At 39.2% G+C, this 25,396-nt stretch overlaps 1 protein-coding gene across 1 annotated transcript in view; it reads right to left on the bottom strand.

Annotated features, from left to right (window-relative positions):
• Positions 1–25,396, bottom strand: part of ARMH3 (armadillo like helical domain containing 3) — a 166,894-nt gene that overhangs the window by 60,802 nt on the left and 80,696 nt on the right. Inside the window, exons 21-23 of the mRNA XM_082854900.1 lie at positions 24,210–24,292; positions 23,551–23,677; positions 12,538–12,613 (exon numbers count right to left, since the gene is read on the bottom strand). Of these exons, the coding sequence (XP_082711026.1) occupies positions 12,538–12,613; positions 23,551–23,677; positions 24,210–24,292 (286 nt within the window). The remainder of the gene's footprint in view (positions 1–12,537; positions 12,614–23,550; positions 23,678–24,209; positions 24,293–25,396) is intronic.

The raw sequence follows: 25,396 nt of genomic DNA, 5'->3' as shown, positions 1-25,396 counted from the left end.
AGCCAGCATTTTGTGAACTAAGCCATGATTAAATATCTACATTTCCTAGCAAGAATTCCTTTTGGAAAACAACAGCAACAACCTTTTCTCAGGTGAAAACAAAATGTTTGTTTTTTTTTCTTTCCTTGGAATCAATAATAATTAGGGAGCAGCCCATCCCTGAAGGACCAGGGTCAGTTGCGCCGGCAAAAGCAGGCCATCTCCAGAGAGCCAGAGGATGGAGAGAGCTGTCTGGGAAAGGGCAAAAGCCCAGGAATGATAGGCTTTGGACTGCTGTAGACTCTAGCCCCTTCCCACCCTTATGACCCCATTTTATAATGAGTCAGTTGGAAACACCTTTCTTCCTGACCTGCTAAAATAGAGCAGCAATTCTAGGTCACCTCGACTGCCCCTCTGGTTCTCAACTCCTAGTATTTAGAAAGAGTTATAAAAATAAGGAAGCAGTGACAGAGAAGAATAAAGAAATGCTCCTAAAACCACAGGCTTTTAAAGAAAGAAGCCCAAATCTATCTCACACAAACACACCACACTTCCTCTCATTCATTCTCTTTCTCTCTCTCAATGTGTTTCTTCTCAGGTTTTTGATGCCTATTTACAGAAACTGGAAATAGCATATGGTAAGTCCTGCTGATTAAAAGACTAGCAGAATGAAGAATATACATCAGATGGCTCATCTCAGATACCCATAAAAAAGTTAATGCTAGGTTTAAAATCTAAGCTAATTTACCACACCATTTTACCTATAAAATTATAGGTAGGAAATCCAATGAATAACCAATGGGACAGGTACAAACCAAAGGTCTTTGCTATGCACATACATATTTACGAAACAGAGAATGTTGTAAGACTATGTACCTAAAGAAAGAGGAGAGAATTTGCTCTCCTGCCACATGGGGGCCATTCACTCACACACCTGGGACCGAGGGCTAGAACATTCTGGAGCAAACTGCCAATCATACATTTCTCCTCCAGCGTTCTTAGCAATTTTATCTGCAACTGTCTGCTGAGAAGAAAGCCCTTCCAACTTACCTCAAGACCCTGTACTCTCAATGACCTTAGTCACCAGAAAGCAGCTACTCCATTATCACTGGCTCAGTCACAAAGGCAGTCCCTCAAAGCCATCTCCAAAAGGCTCAAGTAAGTACTTGGCATAATTCATAAAGAGAAAAATATCAGTGTAATTAACAAGCAAAAAGACTGTCTAAGCATTTGCCAAAACAACATTCAAAATAAGGTCATCAGATCTTATTTGCAAAGCAGAAATAGAGACACAGACATAGAGAACAAATGTATGGATACCAAGGGGGAAAAGGGTGGGGATGGAGGAATTGGGAGACTGGGATTGACACATATACATTATTGATACTATATATAAAATAGACAACTGATGCGAACATACTGTATAGCACAGGGAACTCGACCTAATGCACTGTGGTAACCTAAATGGGAGGGAAATCCAAAAGGGAGGGGATATCTGTATGTGCATGGCTGATTCATTCTGTTGTTCAGTGGAGGCTAATACAACACTGTAAAGCAACCATACTCCAATAAAAATTAATTAAAAAATAAAATAAATAAAACAGAGTTGGCATTAAAAAACAAAAACAAACAAACAAACATAAACAAAATAAGGTCATCAGATACATATAAGATCTCTCCCAACTAACTCACAATTAAGAGGTTCCTCAAGCTGGCTGTCACATTCCTATGAAACACTAGCCTTTACAAAGGGTGAGGCCCCCACACCTAGAAGGCCTTAACTGATACTCTCAGAGCGTGCACCTGGAACCCACCGAGGAGCTCCTTCTATTTCATATTCCAGTAGCTGGATTCAGGACAGAGGGCTGGGCTCAAAGTTGAATAAAGGAAGAATTTCACATATTTCCTGAGAAAGGATGCATTAGAAACAGGACCCTAATTTTGTCTACTTTTTCATATCTGGAGCTAGGACTAGGTGATAGTGGGGGAAAAGTCTGTATTTAGAGTTTAGATACATACACATTTCCTTTGTGAGAGATTTTCTCACATGTAGATATTAGACACAGCATTCTAGAACCTGCTGTATTGTTTGGTGAACTAATAGCCCACAGCTATTTCTTTTTCTATACTCAAAATGTGAGCAATCAGAGCTTACTGGCTTTTACTGCCTACATGTTGAGCTTTATAACTAAGAGTACAGGTACAAAAGTAATAGGACTAATTGGTGAACAGTTGTTTTGGAGGTATATAATTTCTGAGAGGACACAGTACTTTGATACTGTGCACAAAAGAGTTCTTAGGTGCGTCATTTTATGTCTGGAGTCAGTGTTGGTTTGTGGAAGAAATTCTTGTCCTGTGCCGTATCTTTTACATCTAATTTTCTCCCAAGCAAGGTAGGAGCTGCTGATAGTGGCCTGTTTTTATTGGCTCAGATAAGGGACTGTCTATGGAGTATGACTCCTAGGAGAAAATTATACAGCATATGTTCTCCGACCAAATTTCTTTCTATTGTTGATTTCTAATTTCATTCTACTGTGGTCAGAGAATATACCTTGTATTATTTCTATCATTTAAAACTTATTGAGGTTTGTTTTATGGAAGAGCAAACTAAGCCTAATGCAAGCAGAAGGAAGAAAATTTAAAACAAGAGTGGAAATAATGAAATAGAAAAAAGAAAAAAGAGAAAAATCGATGAAACCAAAAGGTGATTCTTTGAAAAGATCAACAAAATTGACAAATTTTTAGCTAGACTAACAAAGAAAAAAGAGGAAATTCAGATTACTAGAATTAGATATAAAGGAGAGAACATTACTACTGACCTTACAGAATAAAAAAAGTAACACTATGAACAACTGTATGCCAATAAACTAGACAACTTAGACAAAATGGACAAATTCCTAGGAAGACACAAATTACCAAAACTGACTCAAGAAGAAACAGACAATCTGAACAGACCTATAAGAAACAAAGAGAATGAATTACAATCTCAAAAAAACTACCTGTGAAAAAAAGCCCAGGCCCTGGTGGCTTCACTGATTAACTGTACCAAAGATTTAAAGAAGAATTAATACTGATCTTTCACAAAGTCTTCCAAAAAAACAAAAGAGAAGGGACCACTTCCCCAACTCATTCTGTGAGGCCAGCATTACCCTGATATCAAAACCAAAGACATCACCCGATAACTGGCAGTTGAGTGAGTGGGTGCATAGGGATTGCTGGGCGGTGGGGACTCATTGCCAGACCTGATCCTCCTGGTGTGCATTTCTCCGCTCCGGGCCACAGACCACGGATCACAGACCAGGGACCCAGCAACACTTTTTTCTGAACATCCCTGGGTGAGGTAAGACTGCTGGGGAGGGGACAGATTCCTCCCTCACCAATGCACCTCCTGGCCCACGTGGGGACGGTTCCAGGCACCGGAATTAGCTTCCAAGGTTCCAAGGTTCACCGCAGGCTGGCATCGGCCAGAGCGAGCATGCTGAGAAAGTTTCACCATCATCTTCGGTTAATATCACAACCTTTGTGCATGCGTGAATAAAGTTTCCTTCCCCCCCCAAATAAAAAACCCAAAGACATCACAAGATAACTACAGAGAAATATCTCTTATGAATATGGACACAAAAATTCTTCAGCAAAATATTAGCAATCTGAGTCTAGCAACATATAAAAAGAATTATAAACCATAACTAAGTGAGATTTATCCTAGGAATGCAAGATTGGTTGGTTGAACACCTGAAACTCAATTAATGTAATATAACCATATCAATAGAATAAGCGAAAACCACATGATCGACTCAATAGATGCAGAAAAAGTAGTTGACAAAACCCAACACCCTTTCAATGTTAAAAAAAAAAAAAAAGGCAAGAAACCAGAAATAGAAGGGAACTTCCTTAGCCTAATAAAGAGCATCTACCAAAAAAAACAAACCACATAATAAAGTATTAGAAAGAAAATTTTAAAACACCTATAATCTCTCTAACCAGAGATAAGAACACATTGGTTAGTTTCCTTTCATATTCTTTTTTTTTTTTTTTCCATTTTCATGGCTTTTGGGATCTTAGTTCCCCGACCAGGGATTGAACCAGTGCCCCCTGCAGTGGAAGCTCAGAGTCTTAACCAATGGACCACCAGGGAAATCCCCTCATATTCATTTTGAGGACATTCTCTTTTACTACAATTATAACAAGATGGCAGACTGCTCACCTGAAAATAATAAAGCCAAAGTTTCATGATCAAACATCTCAAAGGGCTAGAAGTGATGGAAAACATGAACTCTCCATTCAAACTATTTTCCCATCAATGATGCCAAGACGCAGACTAACAGCCTAAGTTTCAGTGTTCCCCTAATGTCAGCCTGTAATAATATCATTTTGATCTCTGGTCCCTTTTAAGTCCACATGAGGTGGGGCCAAAGGAACTGAGCAAATTTGAATATGTTAGGTACTCGCTTGTCTAGAATGAGGTTCTGTGCAGATCATCAGAACCGAGGCTGGTAAGACTCCCAGCTATGCACATTCAGGATGGCAATTTTTTAAAAAAGATAATAATAATGAACATTTACATAGCATTGACTATGTGCCAGGCACTATTCTAAGTGCTTTTCATATATTGTCATTTAATCATCTCAACAATGACACAGGTTCCATTATTATCCTCACTTGAGGAAACTCAAGCAAAAAGTAGTTAAATAACTTACTCAAAGTAAGCAGTAGAGCTCAGACTTAAACTCAGACAACCTAACTCTAGAGTCCCTGCTCTTAAACAAGCAGAAGAATGAGCAAACCTAAAAACCAAAAGGAATGAAGAGATGCAGAAAAAAACGTGGAGTCTCCATTTCTATACCTTATCAGTTAAGTTCCAAATTCAGCCTGATTCAAATTAAGAATTCAGAGTCATGGTTATCTCAAAAAGAACAAAGTGGGTGCTGGGAAAACTGGATATCCATATGCAAAAAAATGAAGTTGGACTCTTAGCGTACACCATGTAAAAAACTTCACTCAAAATGGATCAAAGACCTAAATGTAAAAGCTAAAACTATAAAACTCTTCGAGCAACACAGGGGAAAAGCTTCATGACTTGCCCTGGCAACGATTTCTTGGATATGACAACAAAAACACAGACAGCAAAAGAAAAAAATAGGTAAGCTGGACTTCATCAAAATTAAAAAGTTTTGTGCATCAAAGGACACTATCAACAGAATGAAAAGGCAACCCATGGAAAGGGAGAAAATATTGGCAAACCATATATCTGATAAGAGATTGATATCCAGAATACATAAAGAATTACTAAAACTCAACAACAACACAACCCAATTTAAAAATCCTCAAAGGACTTGAATAGACACTTCTCCAAGGAAGATACCAAATGGCCAATAAGCACATGAAAAGATACTCAAAACCACTAGTTAGCAGGGGAATGAAAATCAAAAATCACAATGAGATATACTTCACACCCACAGGGACGGTTATGATTGAGAAGAAATGGAAAATAACAAATGCTGGCGAGGCTATGGAGAAATTCGAACCTTTGTGTATCACTGATGGGAATGTAAAATGGTGTGGCTGCTGTGGAAAAAGGTATAATGATTCCTCAAAATATGAAAAATAGAATTACTATATGATCCAGCAATCCTACTTCTGAGTATATACCCTAAAGAAGTGAAAGCAGGTTCTCAAATATTTCTACACCCATGTTCACAGCAGCATTATTCATAGTAGTCAAAAGGTGGAGGATGCAAGTGTCCATAGATGGATAAAGAAAATGTAGTATATATATATGACGGAAGACTGAATTTGGTCTTTAAAAAAAGGAAGGAAATTCTGATACATGCCATGACATGGAAGAACCTTGTGGATGTTAGGCCAAGTAAAAAACCCAGTCACAAAAGGACAAATAGTGTATAATTCCTCTCATATGAAGTTCCTAGAGTAGACACAGAAAGTAGAATGGTGATTTCCAGGGGTTGGGAAGAGGAGGGAATGAGGAATTACTGTTTAATGAGTACAGAGTTTCAGTTGGGGAAGATAAAGAAGTTCTGGAGATGGTTGGCGGTGATGAAGGTGGTTGCACAACAATGTGAATGTACTTAATGCCACAGAACTGTAGACTTTAAAAATGGTTAAAATGGTAAATTTTATGTTACATATATTTTCCCACAATTTTTTTAAAAAGCAAAATGGAGAAAGACCCCAAGGGAATTTCAGGTTGAGGTAAGGAGGGGTTTTATATGCTAAAGTCACAGCAGCCCCAACAAAAAAAATCTTAATATTTCATTATAAATATCTGAATCTCCTAAACCAAGACTTCTTTACTGCACTGCAGTTCACAAGCTTAGATACAACCTAATGCAAAACCTCACTTTGCAGCATAAACCAAGTTCGGGCAAAAGAGATGATTAACCACATGGGATTCAGTGTTTGGTTTTTCATTTCTAGCTGTAGTCTTAAGAGATTAGGGAACAGCAACTATTAGAATAATATGTAATGTTCCCAGGCATTGGGGAAATGATATTATAGCAGCCTCATTTTGGTGCTTTGTTTTAATCTGCATAATGCTTTTCATTCTCTGTAATGGGAGATCTGCAGGGTCTGATTAACAGAAGAAAGGTCATTACTGATAAATTCTGACCCCGGGGATAATCTGAGCCTGCCTGCCACTTTAGAGCAGACAACTGGACTAGAAGATTATGTTCGTGTACTCCTTGCTACTCAAGAGCCATCTGCCCAATGCCTCTGCTTCTATCATTAGTCACTTTAGTCCATATTTACTTTTCACTAGACGAAGTTGCATCTTTCAGCTGAAATGCTTGGCATCAAACTGCTCCCCCTCTCAACTCGTCAGTATCCATTCTGATAAGAGAGCTGTGACTAAGAGGCAAATTTTGTAGCCCAAACAGGTGCATGGGCAAAGGGATTTGGGGAGATTTTGCCTGGATGAGACCTTCTATGCCCTTCCCAACTCTAACTCTGTGGCCATCAACAGTGGCCTTGATTACTGCCTGAGGGTGTTCCGTACCCCCCACCCCGTGACAGTCAGAATTCTATACACAGCCCACTCCAAAGGGTGTTATTCTCAATGAACCCCCGTATCCAGAGGGTGCTGAGAGATTTTCTTGTTCCTGAGAGCCCCCAGCAGAGTGTACATTTAAAGCATTCCTTTTTTTTTTTTTTTTTTTTGAGGGAGTATTTTTTAGGATGAAGGAAAATAGCTACATAAGCACATAAGCAGGAGGGAGGAGCACACCTCAGCATCGGAACAAAAAGACCAGTGGAGCAAACAGGGGGACAAGAGGCAATCTCACTGGGGAACAATTAAGAGACTTACAAAGAAATGCACTAAATTCTCATTCCAAACCCCAGGCTTGTCACTAACCCCAGCAGTATCTAAAAAGTCATTCTCAAAGACAAACTAAACTTTAGCTTAATGCATTCCAAATAAAAGGAAAAATTAATATATTAACTATAGAGTAATATCATAGATCAAACTTTATCCACCTTAAGAAAATTACAGATCAGGAGAAAAACCTATTTGCAGTCATTCAGCCACTATTTCTGTGAGCAACAACAGAACAGGATTGTGAACTTGGTGCTAATAAAATGCTCATTAAGTGAAAAGCAATAAGATGTTAACGTGAAGAGATTCATTAAGGGCTTCAAATTACTTACCTTGAAAGTTCTTTGGTTAGATGAAGGTCAGATTTTAGTCTAACATTTTTTTTTCTCTTTTGACTAATTAGGTTAATAGTCAGCAGACATCTTCCCTAAAGTACAGGACCTCACTGGGGTAGCCTGCTAAGTGGTGACAGGAAATACTTAGCATAGAAGTCTCCTAGCAAAACTTCTAAATGTTTTCCTTCCAGCCCTGCACATAGCCCCTCAGGGTATTTTTCCTTTGGGGATCAGTAGATATGTGAAGGCAGCTGAAGTAACAATTATACCAAGTGGAATTTTAAAGGTGGAGCAATACTATTTTATTTTTCTTGTGGCAAAGCAATGGAACAATGCTCTGATAGGGAGGAACAAACATAGGGCCCTGTATGTTAATGACATCAGGTGTTTCAGTAAAAATAGCAGTTTCTAAGCAGCTGCATTTTAAGAATCTCTCTGAAGGATCAAGCAGGAAGAGAGAGACAAATTGTTTAAACACAAATAACTTTGACAGTTAAAGAACTAGCATGACTAAGCCACTAAAGACAAGTAAAAAGCAAACACTGACACTTGAGCAAATTTAGGCCTCCAAGCAAGTAGAAGTACTTTTAATTTTCACTGTCACAATCTAAACTCCAAAAAAAAGAAAGGTCTGCAGGCTTTCTGCTGCTTTTCACTGTTGGTGAGATACTGTTAGGGTTGCCATTGCATGCACTGCGTTCCAGAAGATCCCAAAGACATAACTTGTAGCTGTCATCACTGGCAAACCAGTCTCCGAGGCCCTCCCAGCTGTTAGGTATCTGAAAATTTCACACGCAACCCAATCCCTTGCCGTGATTATCAAAGAACATACATACTACAGGAGAGGTGGCTAAGAGTTTGTTCACTCTGCCTTAGAAATCTTTTCCAGGGGGTTTCCCTGGTGGTCCAGTGGTTAAGATTCTGCACTTCCACTGAAGGGGTTTGATCCCTGGTTGGGGAAGTTCCGCATGCCGTGAAGTGCAGCCAAATTTAAAAGGAAGGAAGGAAGGACGGAAGGGAGGGAGGGAGTTAGGAAGGAAGGGAGAAAGAGAAAGAAAGAAGGAAGGAAGGGAGGGAGGGAGGGAGGAAAGGAAGGAAGGAAGGAAGGAAGGAAGGAAGGAAGGAAGGAAGGAAGGAAGGGAGGGAGGAAGGGAGTTAGGAAGGAAGGGAGAAAGAGAAAGAAAGAAGGAAGGAAGGGAGGGAGGGAGGAAAGGAAGAAAGGAAGGAAGGAAGGAAGAAAAGAAAAAAGAAAATCCTTTCCAGGTGTAGGATCAACAAAAGACGGAAAGAAATCCTTTCCAGGTGTGGGATCAATACAACCTTTACAAACAACATAAGTAAATGTTGCATACCATCACAACTTTACTACTAAGCCTTTATACACTCTGTCGTTGATAATCAATTTGGTGGCCAGAAGTTAAATATCCCATAGTATCCCTGGGAGACCCACAGGTCCAATTTTCTGACAGTCTCTTGTTTTCTAAACCACCCAAAGTTAACAGTGTCATGGATGTACAACACAAGGCTCTTAAGAAGCAAAGCTAAGGAGCATAAGGCAGCACTCATTACCATTGGCTCAGTGGAATGCTGACTTCTTAGTCATACCACTTATTTGCCCTCAGCTAAGAGAATACTAACTCGGAGAAAAGAATACTCCTTGGAACACCCTTATTCAAAGCAACACAGCCTACCTACAAAGAAAAGCAAAACATCTTTTACGGGTAACATTTTAACATTTAGAGAAGGGACAAATGAAGACATACTTAGGAAACATTCTAAGGAAGGCTCAGAATGCTAAACCAGAAAAATGGTATGGCATTTCCTCAAAATATTAAATATAAGATTACCATACAATCTATCAATTCCACTTCTGCGTATATTCGCAAAAGAAGTGAAAGCAGGAACTGAACAGATATTTGTACACCCATGTACAAATAACCAAAACCACAACAACCAAAAGGTGGAAGCAATCCACTTGGGGTTTCATCAGTGATGAATGGATAAACAAAATGTGGCATATACATAAAATGGAATATTAGGGCTTCCCTGGTGGCACAGTGGTTAAGAATCCACCTGCCAATGCAGGAGACACGGGTTCGAGCCCTGGTCCGGGAAGATCCCACATGCCGCGGAGCAACTAAGCCCGTGCGCCACAACTACTGAGCCTGCGCTCTAGAGCCCACAAGCCACAACTACTGAGCCCGTGTGCCACAACTACTGAAGCCGGCGTGCCTAGAGCCCGTGCTCCACAACAAGAGAAGCCACCACAATGAAAAGACCACGCGCCGCAACAGAGTAGCCCCCGCTCGCCGCAACTAGAGAAAGCCCATGCGCAGCAACAAAGACCCAATGCAGCCATAAATGAATGAATGAATGAATGAATAAATAAATAAACAGTAATATTACTCAGCCTAAAAAGGAAGGAAATTCTGACACATGCTACAACAGGGATGGACTGTACAGACATTACGCTAAATGAAATGACCAGTATTTTATAGTTTACTAAATACTTTAATATACGTTACATTATATGTAATTCTTACAACCACTTCCCTGTAAAACAATTGATATCATCATGACCTCCATTTTATAGATGGTGGAAAGAGGTCCAGAGATGCTAAATAACTTGCTCAAGATCACATATTAAGTGGTAGAGATAAAAATTAAAAACCCAGTTTCTCTAACTCAAATTTCCATGCCCATGCCCCTTTCAATACCTCATACTGAGTTTTCTGTTTACCTCCATAGTAGCCTTTGATGTAACACTATAGAAGGAGGCGTTACTATATAAAAGAAAGAGCCCTGGACTTGTGAATTAGAAGACCTATGATTAATTCTCAGCTTTGCCACACAACAATTGTGGGATTTCTGCAATTCAAATATCCTTAAGACTCAGTTTCCTCATTGGTAAAAAGTATATTTTTTTAAAGTTTATAATGCATGCTATAGAGTTTGATGACTGAAGAAGACAGCAGTTTAAGAAAGAGCAGCAACAAGCTTAGCACTTATTAAGTGAAAATAAATGTTAAAAAGGAAAAAAGTAAACTTTTGCAGGCTCAGCATCACCAGTATTTCCCCCTGATCTGGCTTTAGGGTGATAAGTGATATTCTAACACATCTTTCCAGTAACCTCTTGAAAAAACTGACTGGATCTTTGATACTTTTTACATATACTCCAAGTCTAATTCATTAGCAACAGTGAGGATGATATAATTACTCGCTGCAGCAAGTTCATCAAAGAAGTTTGAGGAATGAAAATGGAGGTATAGGTAGGCCTGATAGAGACCTAAAAAGAGAAGGAAGAGGTCATGGTTATCTGCTCAAAGCTCAGGCCAGTCGTTTCTGGGCTATTCAGAAAAGGGACAAAAAAAAAGAAAAAAGAAAAAGGACAGGCCAATAGCTTAAATCAGCTGTTTGATGGCCCTTGGGAAGAATGACAGCAGCCAAGCTAGAAGCCACTGAAAGGAAAAGCAACAAAGTAGGAGATAAAGAAAGCATAAAGGATTGTGATCAAGGAAACAGGCCCCAGATGGAAAGGAACTGCCTGGAAAGCCTAAGTAAATACATGAATAAATAAACACAACATAAACTATACCCATATGCACTTCATACTGTAGCCCGGAATCTGGTGTTTCTTTCAAACACTCACATTTGTCATACTGCCCTTGGGTCACAAAGGGATATTTGGGAGAAAGCAGTTTGTAATTCCTGAATCCTACAGAAAATCACATTTATCATAAGGCCTTACTACAGTATCTGGCTTATTTGCTCGATGCAGTTATGTATTTAGTTGTGAGATTTATAAAACCGTGTTTACTACAAAATGTCTCGCGTCAGGTAAGGCAGATCAACCTTCAATACCTTCAATACAATCTTGTTAGCACATCTCACCCCCATGCTCCCTCATCCCAGCCCTCCCAACACACACATTTCACACTCTTTCTCTTGTTCCCAGATTTGCCAAACACTAGTACATCACTGCAGGGACAGGACATTTTACCTTAAAAAAAAAAAAAAAGGGCAAGGAAAGAAAGATATAGAAATAAACACAATCCCAGCTCTGTCACAAATTAGAATCTATACCAAGTTGTACATGTGCATTACTATTACTGGAAATGTCTGGCAAGGCTTACATCTGGAGCTAAATCAAGTTTCCCCATCTGTTGGGTTTGCCTCTTCTACTCAATGTTAATTTTTCAATTGTTTGCAAGAGCAATATAATAACTGTTGAGAAAATGAAAAATGATAGGCACAAAGGGAGCAAGGCATGTAAGAAAAGTCAGCTTTAGGTTTCATAATACTGAAGGCACATTCTCTCCATTTACAAACAGCTCACTCCTGTGAGTGTGTGCTACTTCCTCAAAACCCTAAACCAACTCCATGTCTGACTCAATTTTATCCAATACAGACAGCACTCTATAATTGCCTTGCTGTTTCATAAGAAACCTGAAATGACTTAGCCCCATGAGCTCCATTTGGCTCTGTTTACCACAAACAGAAATAGCCACGTAAAGCAAAACGTCAAAGTTCCAGATCCCCATGAGTCATTCATTCAACTCTTGGAGAATGACAGAAAAAATTGCCACAGAACAGCTTTCAGATGACCTATACACAGAAAACACTTTGGCAACAAAGATGCTGAAACGGGCTTGCAACCATCTCTTGGTAAGAAAATTCAGAGAAGAGCAAACACTGTGAGTTATTTCAATATGACAAAATGAAAGTCACATGCATTCCTGCTTTTCTTGATCAAATACGACAATTTCTTCCACTCCTACAGACATCAGGGCTTAAAATAGTGGTGCTGTTCAACACACTCCACTTAGAAAGGTACAATAAACCTCAGGATGAGCCAAGGAACTCTGAAAGAGATAAATCCTCATTCCTCACCTGATATTAACCAACGCGTGGGTCACCTTGCTAGCTGCTTCTTTCCACTGGCCTGCATTGGTAGAAAGCCTCAGGACTGTAAAAAAGGAAAGAACAAAGATGTGTTAGACCCCTGGTATAAAACACAAATATGAGGAATGAAGACACATCACAGAATATCACTATTAGAATAACCAAACGGAGCCTGGGCCAATCTTCTATTTAAGACATCTTCATCTAGGGAAAAAAGTAAGGGCTTATTCTCAACTATCTTTACTGCAAACTTTTTCCTCTTTTTTTCACTTTCTATCAAAATATTCTACTCCTCCTCTGCCTTGGGCTCCCCTCTCTCCACTCCCTGCTAGTTTTTGCATTCATTTAAAATCTACACTGGGGTGTGATGGGTCACCTGATTGCCACATTTATCATTTCCCTAATGGCTGGGGCTGATTTAGTGGAACTGGCCAGCTGAGCAAGTGCCCCCTCCTGCTCCACATACAGTATGTCTTTCTCCTGAAGGTCTAAGCTGGGTCAAACAGGACAAATAAGCTTGCAAGATAGAAGATGGTCATGTTTCAATCAAGGAGTAACCTGTTTTAGCTCCTCTGACTTAACTGTGTGACCTGCAACATGAATCAACAGGAATATTCTTCCCTTCTCTGACCAAAGTCTCTTTTCCACCCTTACTCACAGGAGAAGGAATGATGGAAATACAGATCATCATATCCTCTATCAGCTATGAGCTTCATGGTCACACTATACAGTACCTACACTATTTTGGAAAAGAGACAAACCAACACAAGTGCTCCTTGAAAGAGCAAGCATATGGTGGGCACTCCACGCATATGTTTTTAACGAGTGAATAACTAATATGAGCTAAACATGTAGCGAGTTTACTATGTGCCAGAAATTGGACAAAGGTTATATGCAATACAGCATACATATGAGACTCAGAGGAGACAAATAATTAATTGATCGAGTTCATTCACAGAGTTGTAGGTAATGGAGCTAGAATTTAAACCTAGAGGGAATGGTTCTACAGCCTGTACTTACACAGTGAATGGTTAAGAGTGTGAACTCTGAAGCCAACTGTCGGAGTCCCAGTCTAGCCCCTGCCACTTACTAGAGAATAATACCAATACTTACATGAAAGGATAATCATGAAAATCAAATAAGTTACATATAAAGCCTTAGATCAGTGCATGGCACATAGTAAATGTTATATAAGTATTAGCTATTATGAATTTAAATAGACTTGTCTCCCAAACAAATAAAAGAATGTACCTGAGACTTTCTCAAAGGTTGGAAGTCACAGCCTAAGTAACATTAAGAAATGTGTAATCAATCTGCATAGGAACTTTACACCTGAGTGCCATCACTACCTACTCCTGACCAGTATTCTTCTAGCAAGAAGAGTAGTAGCAGTAGCTTTACTAGAGGGAGGGCCTATAACTGTAATAGGGAAAGAAAGTTCATCTGGCTGCTCTGCATCTATTCTAGCAATACTTCATTTTTATAAATTCATGCAATTTCATGAAAGAGAAGATGGAAGCCTTAATAAAACATTATCAGAGAGCTGCTTTTCTAATTTACAAGATTTAGTGAAGGGGAACTTGGTATAGTTTCAAGTTAGAGCTCTACAGTCTGAACTCAGGTTTCACCTAATGTTTGTGCAAATTTATTTGTGTAATGAACAAAATTGTTTCAAGCAGGTCAGATGTATTTTTTTCAACTCAATTGCAAAAACTGTTTAGATGCATCTGTTTTTCACTAGACCCTCCACTAAATCATAAATTCTCTGATGGTGAGGACCTAACACTTACGGAATTGAGCTGAATTTTACTCTCCTTACCTCAGAGAGGTATTTAACTCTGTCCATGTATTATTTCTCTGTTAACATCCTGTCACTTCTGTTCTTAGTGAACAAGCACCCAGACCTCATCACTGCATTTCCCTTGGAAATGCCATAGGCTTTTACATTCTTTTCTAAGTTACCAAATTTAAACACAAAATTATCTCAAAATGCCCTAAATGCCTCAAGCTAAGGTTATCATTTATGTAGTAAATTATGGTACACAAAAATAGCATACCATGTGGCCATTAAAGAAAGAGAGTTAAGTAATAGCAAAAACTGGAAACTGTAATTTCCATGAAAAGAAGGAATGGTTAAATAAACTACATCCATACTATGCAAAAAATGAGAGAGAGAGGGAGAGAGAGAAAGAGACCTAAGAAAACTACAAAAAAATAGGAAAATGTTCTGACGGTTTAAAAAAACACGAAATAGGAAAACATAATTACAACTGTGTAAAACTATGCATACAAGTAGACTAATATACAACTATGAAAACAGTGGTCATACTAGAAAGGAGAGATTGTAAAAATGTTTTTTACCTTGCTTTTTCTTTTCTAATTATCTTTTTTTTTTTTTAATGAAAAAAACAGCTCAAAATATGGTATCATTTATGGTTCAGGGCAGCTTGTGTCAAGGTTCTTCCTATTCAGTGGATATCACTGCAATAAATTAATGCCATAGGAATATTAAATGTGTGCCTTTATCAAAAAAGTCTCAGTGAGCCTTCCTCTTCTAGCCATGATAGAATATCAAGACATAATTAACCTTCCTACCTCAAACAATAGAAAACTGAACAAAATATATGAAACAAGAGTTTTCAGACACTGGACAACAAGTATATAGAACTGTGATCCCTGAAGAAGGAAAACAAACAAGGTGAACCCTACAATTACCCCAGCTTACTATGTGAAAAAGTTTCTAGCCTACAGGGCAGGGAGGAGGAACTTAAACAGAATCCAGAAGTCGTGCCAAGCCAAAGACATAGAGATAAGCAACTGGGCAGGCCAAGGCACCTAGAATTTGTGGGGTAGAGTACTGTAGAGGAGGGAGTTTGACAGGGAACTATGGAAGTTTGTAGAGGGGTCCTCTTCCATCTTTTGCTGAGCACCGATCTTCACACAGGGAAGAGGAAACTACCCAAAGCTGGCGGTGAAGAACCACTGGAAAAGAGAAGAAATTGTGGCGCTCATAGAAGGCTCCACAAATAAAATAATTTGCATTTCTACCAGCAAGAGTGGAAAAACCTACTAATACATGGGTTATCAGGTAGAGTCTGCAGATGGGTACTGCATTAGTAATGGGGCCAAATTAGTCCATAATAAAAGTTGCTCTCAACCTGCCCTAACAACCCTTAAAAGCAAACCCTAAAAGGATGAGACTGATTCCACACAACATAACTGCATCCCAGAACAAAGTCCAACATTATATAAAAAAACGTAAGAAAATCAAGCACTTACAACATTAACATTACAATGTTATAAATCCAATTTAAAAATTACCAGCATTCAAAGAAGCAGAAAAAAATATGACCCATAAGCAGGAGAAAAATCAGTCAATAGAAACAGATCTAGACATGAAGAGAGATAATGGAATTAGCAGAAAAGGACATTAGAACAGCTATTGTAAATATGCTCCATATGCTCAGGAAGACTGAGGAAAATATAAACATGATGAGGAAAGAAATGAACATATTAAAGAAAGAAGTCTAAATAGAACTTCTAGGGAAGAAAATGCTTTATGAAACAAAAAAATACACTAGGATGAAATGAATTGAGATTAATGAGATTAACAGCACATTAGAAAAAACACAGAAGAAAAGATCAGTGAATTTGAAGACTGAGGAATAGAAACTATCTAAAATGAAAGACAGGGACTTCCCTGGTGGCACAGTGGTTAAGAATACACCTGCCGGGCTTCCCTGGTGGCGCAGTGGTTGAGAGTCCGCCTGCTGATGCAGGGGACACGGGCTCGTGCCCCGGTCCGGGAAGATCCCACAAGCCGTGGAGCAGCTAGGCCCGTGAGCCATGGCCACTGGGCCTGCGCGTCCGGAGCCTGTGCTCCGCAATGGGAGAGGCCACAATAGTGAGAGGACACAGATTCAACCCCTGGTCCAGGAAGATCCCACATGCTGCAGAGCAACTAAGCCCACGAGCCACAACTACTGAGTCCGTGCGCCACAACTACTGAAGCCCATGTGCCTAGAGCCAGTGTCCTGCAACAAGAGAAGCCACCACAATGAGAAGCCTGCGCACCGCGACGAAGAGTAGCCCCCACTCACTGCAACTAGAGAAAGCCCGTGCGAAGACTCAATGAAGACCCAGTGCAGCCAAAAATAAATAGTATAAATACATAAAATAAAATGAAAGAGAGAGAAAAGACCAAAAAAAAAAATGGAAAGAAAGGAAAAAATACCCACAGAGTTTTAGTGACCTATGGGACACTGTCAAGAGGTCTAACGTATATATAATTGAAGTTCCAAAACAAGAAAAGAAGAGAGGGGACAGAAAAATATCTGAAGAAATTAACAGCCAAAACTTTTCCACATTTGATGAAAACCAGAAATCCACTGATCCAAGAAGCTCAAGAGACTCCAGGAAAAATAAAGAAAACCATGTTAAGGCACATGATAAACTACTGAAAATCAGCAATAAAGAGAAAATGTTAAAAGCATGCAGAGAAAAAAGATATATACAGAGAAATGAAGCTAAGAATGACAGTAGACTTCTCATCAGGAATTATGCAAGCCAGAAAACAACAAAATGACATTTTTTTAAGTATTGAAGGAAAAATTCTATATTCAGCAAAAATGTCTCTAAAAACTGAAGATGAGACTCCACTTCCAGTGTGGCAGAGTAAGCCTACTTCAGCCTCTCTCTCCTGCTGATTACAGTTAAAAATCCTGTATAAAATATAAAAAGTATTACCTGAGGGCTCTGAAAATTAAACAAAAGCAGACAGATTATAGAGGGGAGTCAAAACTTGGAGAAACACCCACAAAAGTGGGTTTCCAGGGTTTCTTTTTTCCTATTTTTCTTTTTCAGGTTTGCCTCAAGATCCAGACAGTCACAGAGATGCATGATAGAGTTGGGTGGATGGCTAAAACTTCAATAGAAACCTCATCTTTCTGTAGACAGAAACCAGGAAAAGGGGCTTCTGCTACCCAGAGAGCATAGAGGGAATCCTGGACAGACCAGGAGAAAGTGTTCCTCTAATTCCGCATATGAAAGTTAGGCTCATGGGAGCTGACCAAGCATGGAACAAATACAAAGTAGCAAAGCAAACCCTTTAAAAACTAAACTGCTATTTGAACTACAGTCCAGTCTCCTGAGTGGTGAGTACGTGGACCAGATCCAAAGTAGTACAGAAACGGCTTTGAAAACTGAACTGATATTGGAACCACTACCTACAGAAAGTGAGAAAGAACCTGTGGTCTAACTGGATTGATTGCCTACTAATACCAAAAAAAAAAAAACCCTCCAGATTATAACTGAACCCTGAGTCTACACAACATAAGAAAAATGTCCAGGATGTAATCCAAAATTGCTCAACTTATAAGGAACCAGGACATACAAAGAACCAGGATATACAATAAAACAAGAAAATGTAACAAATTCTCAAGAGAAAAGACAAACAGATGCCTGATGTGACACAGATGTTAAAATTATCGAAGAGTTTTAGAGCAACTATTACAAACATGCTCCATTAGAAAAAGGCAAACATTCCTGAATGAATGAATGGTAAGGTAGAACTTCTCAGGAGAGAAATTGGAACTATAAAAAGGAACCAATTAAAACATTTAGAAGTAAAACATATATTATGTAAAATAAATTCTCTAGATGGACTTAATAGCAGAATGGATTGACACAGAAATCAGTAAACCTAAAGACAGAACAGTAGAAATTATTAAACATGAAGAACAGGAAAAAATGGGGGGAAAAACAGGGCCTCAGAGACCTGTGTAACAGTATCAGAAAGTCTAACATTTGTGTTATTGTAGTCCAAGAAGAAAGGGAGAGAGAAATTAAGGGCAGAAAACAATTTGCAAAAGAGAATGGCTGGGGCTTCCCTGGTGGCACAGTGGTTAAGAATCCGCCTGCCAATGCAGGGGACACGGGTTCAAGCCCTGGCCCAGGAAGATCCCACATGCCGCAGAGCAACTAAACCCATGCGCCGCAACTACTGAACCTGCGCTCTAGAGCCCGTGAGCCATAACTACTGAACCCACGTGCCACAACCACTGAAGCCTGCGCGCCTAGAGCCCATGCTCCGCAACAAGAGAAGCCACGACAGTGAGAAGCCCGTGCACTGCAACGAAGAGCAGCCCCCACTTGCCGCAACTAGAGAAAGCCTGCACACAGCAACAAAGACCCAATGCAGCCAAAAATAAATAAATAAATATTTTTTTAAAAAGAATGGCTGAAAACTCCCAAATTTGGTGAGATTCAAGATCCTCAGGAAACCCCAAACAGGATAAACACAAAGAAAAACCAGGCCAAAACATATCATAATCAAACTTCTGAAAGCCAAAGATAAGGAAAAGTAATTTAAAAGAAGCGGGAGAAAAACAACATATTACAAATAAGGGAACATGATTCAAATGAACACAGATTTATTATCAGAAACCATACAGGCCAAAAAAAGGAGAATAACGTCTTCAAAGTACTTAAAGGTAAGAACTATAACTCTATATCCAGCAAAAATACCCTTCAGGAATGAAAGAAAACAAACAACAAAAAAAAATCTTGTCACCAGAAGTCCAAAAAAAGGCTACAGAAAATTCTTAAAGACTGTGAGAAATGATATCAGAAAGGAATTTGGATCTTCAGGAATAAAAAGAGCAACAGAAATGGAAAACATACAGGCAAATATAAAAAATATATTTTTCCCTCTGAAGTTCTTTAGAATTTGGATGATTGTCACAAGTGAAAGTTATAGCATTGTCTGGTGGAGTTTTCAATGTAGATGTAATACATATGACAACTATAATATCAAAGTAAGTGTGGGGGGCTGGTGATTAGAGAACCCTATATAGTAGCAAAGCTTGTATATTTTACTGAAGTGGTACAACACTAACTCTAAAGTTGGCTGCATTTAGTGACTTTCTTCCAAAGAACAGAGCACGGAACAGGAGGAAAAAAGCAATCCTGCAGAGGAGAAACTTTGCAAACACTTCGTTAACCAAGTGATCAAGATTAACATCACCAGTGATTAAGTCATCTTAATAACATATACACTTGATGTGATGAAAAGGCCACTCTGACACTGTGGCATTCTTTCTCCAAACGCATAACCCTAGTCCAACCATGAGTAAGTCATCAGACAAACCCAAACTGAAGAAGGTTCTCCTCAAAACTGTCAAGGCCATGAAAAATGAGCAAACACTAAGAAACTGTCAGATAAAAAGAGACTAAGCAGACATCACGAGTAAATGTAGCAATGGATGAGATCCTGGAATACAAAAGGAACATTAGAGGAATTAGCAGAATCCAAATAAAGTCTAGAGTTTAGTATATTTCTTTTTATTGTGGTAAAAAATACCAATCATAAAATTTACCACCTTAACCTATTTCTAAATGTACAGTTCAATGATGTAAAGTATATGTACACTGTTGTGAAACAGATCTCCAGAACCTTTTTGTCTTGCAGAACTGAAGCTCTGTACCTATTAAACAACTCCCTTTGCACCCTCTCCACCACCCCCGGTAACCACCATTCTGTATCCATGAATTTGACTACTTTAGATACTTCATATAGGTGGAAACCTTTTGTGACTGGCTTATTTCACTTAGCATAGTATACTCAACATTCATCCACATTGCAGCATGTGACAGGATTTCTTTCTTTTTTCTTTTTTTTTTTTTTTTTTTTTGCGGTACGCGGGCCTCTCACTGTTGTGGCCTCTCCCGTTGCGGAGCACAGTCTCCGGACGCGCAGGCTCAGCAGCCATGGCCCACGGGCCCAGCCGCTGCGCGGCATGTGGGATCTTCCCGGAGCAGGGTACCAACCCATGTCCCCTGCATCGGCAGACGGACTCTCAACCACTGCGCCACCTGGGAAGCCCAGGATTTCTTTCTTTTTAAAGGCTGCATAGCAACCCATTATATATATATATATCACATTTTATTTATCCATTCATCTGCTGATGGACATTTCGGTTGCTCCCATCTTTTGACAATTGTGAATAGTGCTGCTATAAACACGGGTATGCAAATTTTTTTTTTAATGGGCAAAAAATCTAACAAATCCTTCACCAAAGATATATGGATGGCAAATAAGAATAGGAAAAGATGCTCAACACCATTATTCATCAGGAAAATGCAAATTAAAACCATAATGAGATATCGCTACACACCTGTAAGAAGCCAAAAAAAAAAAAAAAATGCCGGCTAGGATATGGAGTGACTACAACTCTTGCATACTGTTGTAAGTAATGTAAAACAGTACATCCACTTTGGAAAACAGTTTGGCGGTTTCTTATAAAGTTCAACGTACACTTACATAATACCCAAAAATCCCATTCATAGGTATGTAATCAAGTGAAATGCAAACTTGTGTTCACATAAAACTGTGTACAAAAATGTTTACAGGGGCTTTATTTACAATCGCAAAAAACTGGAAACCTCCCAAATGTCCTTCCACTGATAAATGGATAAACCAAGCTGGCATATTCCCACAATGGAATATTATTCCATAATAAAAAGGAATGAACTACTGATACATGCATCAACATGGATAACTTCAAACAAATTACTATGTATAAGAAGCCAGGGCCTCCCTAGTGGCGCAGTGGTTAAGAATCCGCCTGCGAATGCAGTGGACACGGGTCCGAGCCCTGGTCCGGGAAGATCCCACATGCCGCGGAGCAACTAAGCCCGTGCGCCACAACTACTGAAGCCAGTGCACCACAACTACTGAAGCCTGCGCACGCTAGAGCCTGTGCTCCACAACAAGAGAAGCCACAGCAATGAGAAGCCCGCACACTGCAACAAAGAGTAGCCCCCGCTCACCACAACTAGAGAAAGCCCGCGCGCAGCGACGAAGACCCAAAGCAAATAAAAGTAAAATAATTAATTAATTAATTTTTTTAAAAAAAGAAGTCAGACTCAAAAGACTGTATGATTTCCTCTACATATTTTTTTAGAAAAGGCAAAACCATGCGGACATGGAACAGATCAGTGATTGCTAGGGACTGGGGTGGGTGGAAGAGTTGACCTCACAGGAGCACAAGAGAAGTTTTTGAGATAGTGAAACCCTTCTATATCTTGATTTTCTGTGATAATTACACTTCCATATGCATTTGTTGAAACTCAGAATTGTACATTTAGGGTGAATTTTACCATATATGTAAATTATACCCCAAAAAACTTGACTTATAACAAATGTTTTCTTCCACCAGAAGTTTCCTCATACTTTATACAAAATGGAGAGCACTGAAACATGCCACCTCCTACTATTTGTTGTGTTTCATTTAGTGAAATTTTCACTTTCCTATTTGTACTTTCTTGGTTACCATTTTAATTCCGTTAGCAGACTTGAGCATTCCCAGATGTCCTCTCTTATCTTATTGCTGTGGCTACAAGGGTTTATCTCATTTGTGTATATGGCACAATTTAGCAGGTAAGTCAGACGTCTATAAAATATCTCCCCCACTCCAACTCTCTTTCCTTTCCTCACTGAAAGACATCTTTATTCATCTATTAATGGGTGCCAAAGCCTCTGGGGTAGCTCTTCACCCCTGGAAGATCCTACATTCTTGAAAACAAGGACATTGGTAAAACCAGGTACGTGCAAACCACACCAGGGTACTCTGAGCACCTTTTGCCAATGGGAAGTTTGCCAGAGGGTTCTCATGGAAGACTTCCTAGCTCCTAAAAAAAAGAGACGTGTGTCTTGATGTGACAGTGGGAACTTAATATTCTGAGGGGAGCTGACCTGATGCTAAAGCTATTACACTGAGAATAAGAGAGCAGGGAAATAGAAAAAATTCTGTCCTCCTAGGCAATCCTTTTCCACGGTTTGCTTCTACTCTTTCTCCAGGTATTTGCTCCAAATCCCCTCTACCTTTCTCATGATACAGGAGTCGCAAGCAAAATATGAACTTTTCACGAATAGACCCAATGAAAGGGATAAAGTAATAATCGACAGTGACAGAAAGCAGGTCACTGGTTGTCCAGGGATGGGGGGTGAGGGACAGAGGTGGTAAAAGGGACATAAAGGGACACAAGGAAATTTTAGGGAGAGGATGGATATGTACATTATCTTGACTGTAATGACAGCTTCATGTACATATACATATACATATGCTAAAACTTATTAAAAATTGTATACTTTAAAAGAATGCAGTTTGGGACTTCCCTGGCGGTCCAGTGGTTAAGACTCTGCGCTTCCACTGCAGGGGGCGCGGGTTCCATCCCTGGTTAGGGAACTAAGATCCCATAGGCTGCATGGCGCGGCCAAAAAATAAATAAAATTTTTTTTTAAAAACGGTGCAGTTTGTTATATATCAATTACATCCCAATAAAGCTAATAAGTTGGAGGTTTTTAATAGACCGCTTTATTGAGTGGCTTTCTGTTTCTGGGCACTATAAACACCTTTCAAACTTAGGTAGGTTTGAGTAGCCTCTTCACTCAAACTTACAGGGATACATGACCTCTTTCAGAAGTAAGTTATACTCATTACGGCTACAGAGTAAATTTTCAGTGAGCCAATTACCAAAAGGTTTGCAAGAAAGATTTTTATCTAATGCCCACTTCCTCTTGTGAGTTATGCTAAAAATACCTAGGTACATTGAAACTCCTTAAAACCCTGTACCTTCTCAAATCACACAATGTTCCCTTGGGATCCAAGCTCTTTTGTTTGCTGCTGTCAACTCCCACCCACTCTCACTCCATCTCACTGGTATTCACTAAATCCACAAGCCTCCCTATTCTCTCTCTTTCACAAACATCAAGAAAGGGCTACAGGGATGTTAACCAGCTTTCTACTGAGATGAATTCTGAATTCCTGAAGGCAAAGAAGTCCACATATACTTTCTTATTGCCTGAGAAAAGGAGACTACACAGTTCTGTGCCAAGCAAGGGCACCAAGCAACTAGAGGAGAATCTTATGTAGTCTTTTCCTCTCATATACCAAAAATCACAGCTGATGGGGAGAGAGGAATAAAAAGAAGACAGCTTACCCATGGAGTAGAGGTTGTCAAAGCTCTGGTGCATGCGGATAATCTCATAGTAGAGTTCATCATAACTACTGGGGGTGGGCAGGAATGTATCGCCATATGTGATAAACATATTAAATAGGTTCACAATCTAAAAAAGAAGCAAAAGCCCATAAACAGGTATCATACTATGAAGACCAGAAGAGTATTATCAGTAGTGTGCTATAGCCAGCTCTTATTGTCTTGCAAGAGTTAATTGGTAAATTTTCAGAAATTTTGTGAGCTGGTTATTAAAGTCATTATTAAAGATTAACTTATATAAACTTGCAATTCAATAAATTACATTAAAATCAAGTTATAAGTACTCAAAACTCACCACTTCCTAATTATTTTCTACTTTTTAGTATTATCAATGCTCTTGAAATTAATTTACACCTCTTGTATCTGTTTGGTGGGAATATCATATAATGGTGTGTTACCATTATCTCATGAAAGACCCCAGGTTCTCCAAAGACGTAGGTGAAAGTGGGGAGCACCAGTATAGAGATTCTGATCCAAAGGGAAAATAAAGGCCTGGTTTTCCCTATGACTTAATCCCTAGAATACCAGCTCCTGTCTCAAACCAGCCCACTTCTGCCTTAGGGTACAGCTCATAAAAATAAATATATTTTTTTGCTACTCACCATAAGGGCTAAGGTAAAAATGTTGTGTTTGGCCAGAAGTACGGTCTCATTTGACATAAGGAACTTCAGCAAATTTATCAAGGCTTAAAAAAGAAAAAAAAAAAAAAAGAGAAGGAAAGGCATCAATAAGGTAATCAAAGCATAATCAATAAAGTTATTAAATGAAAGCAATGAAAGTAAACTAGCTCTACAGAAATCCAAAGAGGGCTAGAATGAGTACATCACAGCTACTAAGGACTTTTTAAAAGCAGGCAAAGTAGGTGTATTTGAAGAAAGCACTGACCTTCCCAAGCACATGTCTGCTCATCTGCCCACAGGTTTTTAAAAATCTACTTTTTGCCACTTCGTAAACAGCAATTGAGGTCAGAAATTTGATTATAAAATGGACATTTTAGTGTTCCAAATTTATTCCTGCATGGTGATTTCCACATCATATTTGCTCAGTTTACTGAGTGTCCCCTTCTCACCCTAGGATGCTAGCATCCCAAGTCACTAAGTTTTAGTTATGTAACTGTTTCAAACATCACTGCTAAGAAGAAAATGTTTTAATTCTAACTGGTCAACAGATGTGCCAGATATACTGTAGAACCTACTGCTTCAGCTCTGTACAAGAATGGAGCTCATGGACCAGAGGGCAGACACCAGAAGCAAGAAGAACTACAATCCTGCAGCCTGTGGAACAAAACCACATTCACAGAAAGACAGACAAGATGAAAAGGCAGAGGGCTATGTACCAGATGAAGGAACAAGATAAACCCCAGAAAAACAACTAAATGAAGTGGAGATAGGAAACCTTCCAGAAAAAGAACTAAGAATAATGATAGTGAAGATGATCCAGGACCTCGGAAAGAGAATGGAGGCAAAGACAGAGAAGATGCAAGAAATGTTCAACAAAGACCTAGAAGAATTAAAGAAGAAACACCTAGAAGAATTAAAGAACAAACAAACAGAGATGAACAATACGATAACTGAAATGAAAAATATACTAGAAGGAATCAATAGCAGAATAACTGAGGCAGAAGAACAGATAAGTGACCTGGAAGACAGAATGGTGGAATTCACTGCCGCAGAACAGAATAAAGAAAAAAGAATGAAAAGAAATGAAGACAGCCTAAGAGACCTCTGGGGTAACATTAAATGCAACAACATTCACATTATAGGGGTCCCAGAAGGAGAAAAGAGAGAGA

The sequence above is a fragment of the Leucopleurus acutus genome (assembly GCF_964270905.1).
Source record: "Leucopleurus acutus genome assembly, chromosome: 14".
In the NCBI taxonomy this organism is placed as follows: Eukaryota; Metazoa; Chordata; class Mammalia; order Artiodactyla; family Delphinidae; genus Leucopleurus; species Leucopleurus acutus.
This window is presented reverse-complemented; position numbering and strand designations above follow the sequence as displayed.